This window comes from Pseudochaenichthys georgianus, chromosome 19 (assembly GCF_902827115.2).
Source record: "Pseudochaenichthys georgianus chromosome 19, fPseGeo1.2, whole genome shotgun sequence".
Taxonomy (NCBI): domain Eukaryota; kingdom Metazoa; phylum Chordata; class Actinopteri; order Perciformes; family Channichthyidae; genus Pseudochaenichthys; species Pseudochaenichthys georgianus.
In genome coordinates this window covers 26453113-26463183 of record NC_047521.1, presented here as the reverse complement: position 1 = coordinate 26463183, position 10071 = coordinate 26453113, and the positions used below count along the sequence as shown (strand labels likewise).

General features: G+C 44.1%; 1 protein-coding gene across 1 annotated transcript in view; it reads right to left on the bottom strand.

Moving 5' to 3' along the window:
* Positions 1-428: 428 nt before the first annotated feature.
* The window catches only part of gucy2cb (guanylate cyclase 2Cb), a 49954-nt gene continuing 40311 nt past the window's right edge, over positions 429-10071 (bottom strand). Inside the window, 10 exon segments of the mRNA XM_034107158.2 lie at positions 429-699; positions 701-722; positions 1858-1934; positions 2561-2655; positions 4192-4290; positions 5346-5520; positions 6779-6971; positions 8727-8885; positions 8986-9077; positions 9154-9230. Of these exon segments, the coding sequence (XP_033963049.1) occupies positions 520-699; positions 701-722; positions 1858-1934; positions 2561-2655; positions 4192-4290; positions 5346-5520; positions 6779-6971; positions 8727-8885; positions 8986-9077; positions 9154-9230 (1169 nt within the window). The 3' untranslated portion in view covers positions 429-519.

Here is a 10071-nt window from a genome sequence, read left to right as displayed (position 1 = left end):
TTAGGGCATGATTTAACAATAAATACGTTATACAGTATAAAATACCACGTACGGTCCGCCCTCCCATGCCACCCTGGCATGACCTCTTGCCCCCCCATGTAAAATGTTCTAGAACCGCCACTGTATCTACAGTACTACAGGAAAGTACTCGGTGTGTACTCTGCAGTACTACAGGAAGGTACTCTCTACAGTACTACAGGAAAGTACTCGGTGTGTACTCTGCAGTACTACAGGAAGGTACTCTCTACAGTACTACAGGAAAGTACTCGGTGTGTACTCTGCAGTACTACAGGAAGGTACTCTCTACAGTACTACAGGAAAGTACTCGGTGTGTACTCTCTGCAGTACTATTTTATGAATTGTAAGGTGTTCTTGGGTGCTTTGAAAGATGCCTCTAAATATAATGAATTATTATTACTACAGGAAATCACAGGAAGTGTATTCTCTGCAGTACTACAGGAAAGTACTCTGTGTACTCTCTGCAGTACTGCAGGAAGGTACTCTGTATTATCTGCAGTACTACAGGAAAGTACTGAGTGTGTTGTCCACGGTGGCCAGGTGCAGGTACTCGGGGAGTTCTGACTCTTCCTCCGACTCCTCGTCTTCCTCGCGGCTCTGACTGGTGAGCGGCCTCTTCCTCCTGATGGACCCTCGAGAGCGCCGCTCCAGACAGGCCAGGGTCATGTGGGCGAGGTCCCTGCTGCAGCCGCTGGAAGTTCTCCCTGGAGGGGCAGGAAGAAGGGAATAAAGCACGTTTTAGAACAATAAAATGTGTCCCTTTCTCACGCATCCAAAATTGTATTTCATTTTTTATTTGTATCTAAAATGGCCCTACAATGCCATGGTGCACTTAAAAAACATTTATATTCAATTTAATATTCAATAATAAATGTCTTGCACAATAATATCCTGCATTATATTTATTACTGAAAATTTGTTTTTCTACATGTATATAAACAAATCAATAAAGTACTTGTTTATTTATCTATCCATCCATCTATCTATCTATCTATCCATCTATCCATCATCCATCTATCCATCCATCCATCCATCTAGCGAGCTATATAGCGAGCCAGCCAGCGAGCGAGCGAGAGAGCCAGCCAGCGAGCGAGCCAGCCAGCCAGCCAGCCAGCCAGCAGCCAGCGAGCAGCCAGCGAGCCAGCCAGCGAGCCAGCAGCCAGCGAGCGAGGAGCAGCGAGCAGCCAGCACCCAGCAGCCAGCGAGCCAGCCAGCGCCAGACAGCCAACAGCCAGCGAGCCAGCCAGCCAGCGAGCCAGCCAGAGCCAGCAGCCAGCGAGCGAGCCAGCGAGCCAGCCAGCGAGCAGCCAGCAGCCAGCGAGCCAGCCAGCAGCAGCAGCCAGCGAGCCAGCCAGCGAGCCAGCAGCCAGCGAGCCAGCAGCCAGCGAGCCAGCCATCGAGCCAGCCAGCCAGCCAGCCATCGAGCCAGCCAGCTAGCAGCCAGCCAGCGAGCCGCGAGCCAGCCAGCGAGCCAGCCAGCAGCCAGCGATCCATCCAGCCAGAGAGCAGCCAGCGAGCAGCCAGAGATCCATCCATCATCCAGCATCACCCACATCCATCTATCCATCCATCTATCCATACATCCATCCATCCATCTATCCATCCATCCATCTATCCATCATCCATCTATCCATCCATCCATCCATCTATCCATCGTCCATCTATCTATCCATCCATCCATCTATCCATCTATCTATCCATCCATCTATCCATCCATCTATCCATCTATCCTTCTATCCATCTATCTATCCATTCATCTATCTATCTATCTATCTATCTATCTATCTATCTATCTATCTATCTATCTTAGCCTAGTGAAAGTAATTTAGATGTTCTTACGTTGTTGGAGGCGTCGGCAGGTCGTAGTTTTCTCCCGTCTCATTTGTCAACCAGTAGGTTATCTCTGTGCCTTTACCCTAAAAATAACCAAACATTTACAACATGTTACGTCAGTGTGTGACAGGGAACTCTGCATTATGTCTGGTTTCAAAAAGTTCATATCCTTTATTTATATCAAGGTACCACTACATTTCATGTCATAATACTCCATTACAAGTCAAAGACCTGCATTCAAATTCCCAAAGTAAAAGTACACATGTATTATCATCCATTTGTACTCAAAGTATGAAAATAAAAGTACTATCCTGCAGGAATATGACCTCCATTTGTGGTAAATTATTATGATTATATATGACATTATTAGATTGTTTAATTGGTGCGTTAAGTAGCATCTTACTTTCACACAAAAACAAAGCTATGATAATAAAAAATATACGTTCAACTTTCAACTTTTTTTGTGATATATTGGATAATTTGACCTCTTTGTACCTAAAACAGTTATGTTGCTGGTTTGATCAATAGTAATGCTTTACTAAAAAGTACAATAAGTATTGGAGAAGAAGTATTAAAAAGCATTACATTAAAATGCTTAAGTAAAATACATTTAACTCAAAATTATCCTCAACAGTACTTGAGTTGATCTGCTTCTGTCTGACCGGCTTCTATGTGAATAATTGAACTTAATATAGAGGTCTATCTTCACCTTCAGATATGTCTCTCCTCTCATCTCGTACTCGAACCTGCAGTCGGTCCTCTGCAGGATGTTTACAGTGGGCTGGCTGACGTGGATCCGCAGCGCTGCAGGAAATTAAAAGATGAAACAACAGGCTTCTGTTCTTCAGGCTCTGGTTGGTTTATTTAATTAGATTGATCTGTGTGTTCTGTAAAGCCCGCGTCACACTGTCCCCAAATTGACACCAGATGGACACACGATAAAGGAAATGTTCAAATTCGGCTGTGATCGTAGCAACATCGGGCCAGTCGTGAGGGCATCTTAAGCCATCGTATGACCGCCGGTGGAGTTTCTCAGGCTCCGGCAGCAACTTCGTGAGCGGTGGCAAAATCTTTGGCATGCCAACAAATTGCCGAAGGACCTTGCGAAGGTTCATTTTCGTGTTGAATTTGTGTGTCCATTTTGCCCTTTGTAAGGCCATCGTGAGGGCATCGTGTCAAATCGGGTCATCTTCATCTTTACTTCGTGTGATCGTCGGTGCCATCGGGCATTTTTCGCCTCACGAAGACAATACGAAGGAAACAAGAAGCTGCCCGATTGTCTTACGGCCCGTCTACACTACAGGCATCGAAAAATGCTTTCAACGCTTCGCCCATTCATTTGAATGGGGTGACGTAGAAGATTTTGAATCTTCGCCGAACTGCATTGTGGGGAGCATGGCATGGCTTTGCAAGCATCGTGAGCATCAAAAGTTGAGCAATGTTCAACTTTTGATGCTCCCGATGCTTTCGAAGCTGGCATCAGCCAATCAAATCCCGTTTATGCAAATCCCGCCAGTACAAGCGCTAGCCAATCAAACCGAGTGCAAGCTGGGAGAGCCATATTCCAAACGAGAAATTACGTTAGCAAATCACCCGGTTCTTTACGACCAGAACTATTTACCGGGATACAAACCGGAGGAACCAGGCATGGAGGGAGGTGGCAGAGACAGTGGGTGAAACTGGTAGGTTTTCGCCTGTTTGGGGATTTTATATCCAGTTTACTTCGTTCTAACATTGCTATTGCTTTGTATGTCGGGGGCGGGAGATTCATGTGATTGGTTGTTGGTCGCGTTGCTCGCAAAAAATCGCCAAGCTTCAGACACGCCCAGCATCAAGATTTGTTGATGCCTGTAGTGTAGACGGGCCGTTAGGAAGGCAACACAACTACGTGAAGCACTCGCAATGCCGTCGTGTAGCCATCGTATTATAGTACAATTTGTGTTCTGTGAAACTGAAAAGGATATGACCTTGTTTTTGTTACTTTCGTTGCAGTTGTATGTCTTAAATGTAATTTAGGTTAACTTCCTGTTTTATTTAGATGCTTTTATTTTTGAAGGCGAGTTTACGCTGTTGACAGGAAGTTGTTGTTGTTGCTATGGAAACAACATGACGGAGTGTGTGTTCGGGTGTGGCCTTCTGTAGGCATCGTACTTGCTTCGGCTGTTGCTTGGCTGTTCACCAAGTTCGGGGCCATCTTCATGCGATATTCACAATTCGTGTGTCCATCTGGTGTCAATTTCGGGACAGTGTGACGCGGGCTTTAAGGAGCTCTGAGTAATGAGTACTGATCAGTGTGTGAGTGATCTGTACTGTCTGCAGGTTCTTTATCTCGCTACTCACGATGTCCTGATGACTCCATACGAGACGCCGTGTTCACCGTGTCTCCAAATAAACAATATCTGGGCATCTTTATCCCAACAACCCCCGCTGCACACGGACCTGGACACCCATAAAGACAGGATTCTATCAATACCACTGATAGAAGAAAATAAGAGGAACGATCAAAGAGAGGTTAACAGTCAAGATGGTGGTGAGGGATTTGTTTATCTCATATCGTGCCTGAATTTAGTGCATCGTTACACGTCAGGTAGAGAATTAATATGCAGATGCTGTGTTTAAAATTGAGACCAAACCCATCTACGAATGGAGGTTTATATAATAAAAAAACATGTAATTAGAAATAACTTATATATGTTGGGGAAATATGTCCCAAGGCCCATAACTGTGACCCAGTTTATCAGTTCTGTCCTGACTGAGCACACGCACCTGTAACCTTGGCTGCTGTGCTCTCAGTGTTCTGCCTCCCTGCTCCTGCCTGTTGGCGTCAGCTGATAGAGGTGTTAGGATTCTATCTTGTTATGCAGCATGTTGATTATTCTCTCTGAACTAGCTAAATATACGGGTCTGGGGTAGAGTTCTTCAGAATTGACGAGGCAACTCTACCGTGAAGTCAGAACCTCTGACTCTTTGATTTGTTTTGTGAATTTTCCGGCCGAAGCTCCAAATAAACTATCAGTGTTTGACATCAGAGCTCCGGCTCACCCAGTGTCTCATCCATTGCTACACAGAAGTTTCCCCCACAATATACAGTTTATTTCTGATTGATTATCAGCAGGACTGGGAGAGCTTTGTTTAAAATTACATTTCATTTATGGTGAGAAATCTGAGAAAAGTTCTAAGGTGAGAAATATATTATATCAGATTCTTTTGTGAAAGATTTCCGAAAATGTGTAGGTAATAATAATAATAATAATAATTTCAATTTATATAGCGCCTTTCACGAAACCCAAGGACGCTTTACAATGGGAAGTAACATTCAAGTACTCATTCATATGTTGTTTCTATTTGCTGATTGAGTGATCAGTTGTAAAGTTATCATATAGTACTCATTTTCACACCCTGTGTATCCTCTTTTTGTGGAGATTTGCACTCTACTTTCTGGTCATTTTATTGTAAAGAAAACCCGCTATCACGGTCCGGACTTCAGATTGTACCTGAGTGAACTCCGATGCGGATCCACACGGGGATGCCGGGCAGGTGTCGGAGCTGGAACGTTCCCATGAACGCCAGAATATCCAGCGCCATGCGGCAGATATCCACCGCGTGTCTGTTCCCGTTTCTCATCGGCAGCCCGGAGGCCACCATGTAGGCGTCGCCGATCGTCTCCACCTGAGGAAACACAGAGGATGAAGTCTGAGGTGGGTGTGTGTTTAGTCCTGTAACTTTAAAGGTCCCCTATTATCATGTTTTTCATCAATATATCACAGCTCTCAGATATATCCAGAGCCTGTCTCTGATTGGCTGAAACACCAAACAGATCATTGCAGAATCCCATAATCCCCTCTGTTTCAGCCCTGTTTCAAAAGTGCTGATTCACTGGGTGTTTCTCAATGTCGAGGATGCTTCCTTGGTAGCACATGTCTTCCGAGTCAGGTTCTTCAGAAGCGAGGCAAGAATCCTTCCTATCCTCGGAACACGAAGAATGGTGGAACAGGCTAACAGGTGTGCGTCATATGCGAGGCCCCGCCTTAAATGGAGCGCGAATTCCCGTCAAAGATGTTGGAAAATGGTCCGTGCGCAAAGCATTGTGGGGATTTTAAGACCGCGGAGGATAAACATGTGCAGCCTCGAAATTTCCCGCCACGAAGGACGCCGGCCTCGGTAGAATTCCAAGGATCCTGGACATTGGAACAGTAATTCGGCGGGACTCGATGACGTAGCATCCTTGAAGTAGTGGACATTGAGAAACACCCTCTGTCTGTTACTTTAGATGAAAAAAAACCGCAATGGAGCTCGAGGAGGAGATGCAGGTGATAATGTGGGGGGGGGGGTTACATGTAGAAGAGACATGAAGAAGAGGGGACACATGCTGATGTAGAAGAGACATGAAGAAGAGGGGACACATGGTGATGTAGAAGAGACATGAAGAAGAGGGGACACATGTTGATGTAGAAGAGACATTAAGAAGAGGGGACACAGGTTGATGTAGAAGAGACATGAAGAAGAGGGGACACATGTTGATGTAGAAGAGACATGAAGAAGAGGGGACACATGCTGATGTAGAAGAGACATGAAGAAGAGGGGACACATGTTGATGTAGAAGAGACATGAAGAAGAGGGGACACATGGTGATGAAGAAGAGACATGAAGAAGAGGGGACACATGCTGATGTAGAAGAGACATGAAGAAGAGGGGACACATGCTGATGTAGAAGAGACATGAAGAAGAGGGGACACATGCTGATGTAGAAGAGACATGAAGAAGAGGGGACACATGTTGATGTAGAAGAGACATGAAGAAGAGGGGACACATGTTGATGTAGAAGAGACATGAAGAAGTGGATTTTGCATAATAGGTGACCGTTAAATATCCCTAACACCATGCCCTTGGTCATTGGTATCTGATCTTCCTGGTGTGATTGGAGCACCTTGTAGACGTCGTGGTGGTCCACGATGCTGTCGAAGCCCTTGTAGATGTCGTTCAGCATGTCCACCACCTCCATGGGCGTGCTGTACTGACACAGAGTGGTGAAGCCCACGATGTCGCTGAAGTAAATCGTCACTTCTTCGTAAAGCTCTGGCTCCACGACGCCCGACTCCTTCAGGCTTTTCACCACCGGGCTGAGAGATAGAGGACAAGAGGATCCACTTTTCATTCCTATTGTTGAGGCTTTATTTATCATTTTGCTTCCATTTTTTATTCTTATTATACAAAAAAATGTTTACACATGCTTGCGGTTTTGCTAAAAGTGTTTACAAAAATTACAAACAAAGCAGATAACGTGCGTACAGTTTGGCACATTGTATGAATGCATTTCCTTAAAGTGTCAATTAAGTCAGACGTAGTACTATAGGAATCACTCAAAGACAAAGCGTTCACCTTTCAGAACCATTTATAAAGTTCTAACATACATCAACACAGGCTCTCTATTTGGCAAGATGACTAAGCCTTATATTGGCTACTTAGCGAGAATCAACTCAGTGAGCAACAGATACCAAGGATGCTGTCTGATGAAGGAGACGAAGTAAGCTAATGGCGCATTTCCACTACAGCGCGGTTTAAGTGCCGTGCCCGGCCCGTTTTTGGTTGCGTTTCCACTAGGCGTAGATCCGGCTAGCGGGTACTTTCTCACAGTTTTCTGGCTCTCCAAAATCGAGGTTCTTTCCGGGCCAACAACCGGGCTGAGTATGCTAAGCTAGTGAGAGAGAATCGCTGGCAAGGGGGCTACAACTACAACACAATGAACATATTTGACCGTGATTTAATTGTAATACACGTTTCTAAATGATGCCGAAGTAACAACATACTGATACCGGTTAGTAAAAACCATGAATTAATGAAAGTCTGCAGACAGACGGCAGAGAAACCCCTTTTAAAATGCGTGTTTTCTGAATGGAGATGGGCTAAGCTAACAAGCTAACGTTGTATATGCTGCGACCGTCCACACTCCCAACAACGGCCTGCAGACATAAATAAAGCAGCGACTGTATTCTCCATGACACAGGCAGTCTGTGGTTTGTACTGTTTAACTTTTGTTTAGTTTCTGAACAGATATGAGGAGCTGTGAGCTCTGAGTGCTAACAGCTAACGGCTGATGTTGGTTTTGTGTTTTGCATTGAAGATGACGTCACGGCCCCGCCTACACTGCGTTACTATAGTTACTGCCCCAGCTACTAAACTGTAATGGAAACGCTGCATAAAGTGAGCCTGGCCTACCAAGGCCTAACTAAGCTGTGCGAGGCCCTGCAGTGGAAATGCGCCATAAGTAGCCAATATAAGGCTTAGCAGTACAGATAAATGTGGGCTCACTATTTGGCAAGCAACCGGTCATAGTCGCCCTGTTTATCTCATGTCTTATAAAAGCGTATTAATGATTTATAAAGTGTTCACAACCTAATTAATAAATAAGGGTAGTCTTATTGTAAAGTGGTACCGGTTTATCTAATCTTGTTTTATTTCAGTAAAACAAGTGGCTTTTTAAAGATGAGATGTTGCAAGATTGTGCAGCACAGGTGGGACCACGTTCCGAACAGTATCTGAACCGTCCTGAGAGTAAAGTGAGAAAAATAAACATCCGGTAATCCATACTTTAAGGTTTGATATTAACAACTGTGTTACCCGTTTCATAAATTAAAATAAAGGGATTATTTTATGGGAATTTATGTTTTTCAACTGATTTACAGATGAAAAAAGCTAAGAAACTCAGAAATGTTTCACACGTTTAAAACCTTATTTTCTTTTAGTAAAAACATCCAAGAGATCAGACTTAGACAATGGTACACTACATACTTATTGCCTCTTAAATGCTGCCATATTTCTATGTTTTCAGACCATTGTGTTGATGTTATCGTGTGCTGGTTCCAGTGTGAACAGACCCGGGCAGCAGCATGAAGTTGAGGCAGTCTGCTCGGTCCCTCTCAGCTTTATAGAGAACCGTTCTCTCCTCCACCAGGTTCTCCAGGTTCCTCGAGTACATCTGCAGGCGGCGGATCATGTTGTCCATGTAGCTCTCATTGTCCTGGTTATGAATTTTACTAAAGGACAACAGGAGGGAAACAAACACTTTAACACATACTGTATGCTATCAATTTCACAGAGCTCGGCAGGAAAAGGCAAAATGAAGTAAAGCATTACCTGATGATTTTCCCCAGACAGTATTCCACCCTCTTAAAGTCCGGTCTTCTCTCTGGATCTTCTTCCCAGCAGCTTTTTATCAACATGTATAACTACGAGAGGAAGGTAACAACGTTTTAAATACTCAATTCAGACGACTAGAAGCAGATGAAGTTGGTATTTACTCACCTCTAACTCTTTCTCTGAAGCTGTCTCAAAGTTAAGGTCAGGTCTGAAGTACGACATGATGACCATGGCAAGCTTTTCTGTTAGACACACACACACACACACACACATTTATCCTCTTTCACCATCATCTAGTACGTACACTGCAGCCTTGTCATATTCTTAATAGCTGCTGTGATGCAAGTCAAATTTCAGACTTGATTATTGTATCGTATCGTATTAATAAATCTCTTTGCTCTCATTTCACATCTTCATTTTCACAGCACTTTGCAATATTTTATAATCTTGTTTTTCTTTCGGTATACATACATAATTATGTGGTAGTTAAAGGGGACCTATCATGCAAAATGCACTTTTTGATGTATTGTATTCATCAACATGTGTCCCCGGTGTGTCGGGGAACTCACGCAGCGTCAGAAAATAAAACCCTCTCTCTTTTCCTCCGTACCCAAATCTCTAAAAACGGGGAACAACGGAGCTGATCCAGATTTGCGTCCGATACGACGTAATATCTGAAATGTGGACCCACGGCCCAATCAGAAACGTTGCTATCAGAAACAATGCCCGACTGTTTTGGACGTAATATGGTCGGTGTTTACATTAGCATCGCTAACACTCCGAGCTAACCTGTACTGGAGAGCATGTGTGTGAAGAAGCAGGAAGTAGAAAGGAACTCACCTTGTGGTGTAACCGGCAAGAGAGAAAGCCTTTGAGCTCCAGACTGTTTCAGATCCTTGATAATCCATGATATGGCGTTTCATCACGGCAGCATTTAGTTTAGACAGTAGCTGCCGGGTCCCGCATGAGCTCAGACCCCTCCTTTTTATTTTTTTAAAGCTTTATACCCAAATCAGCACTTTAGAAACAGGAAGTGAAATAGAGGGATATGAGGCATGGCTAGAATGATCTGTTTATACATCT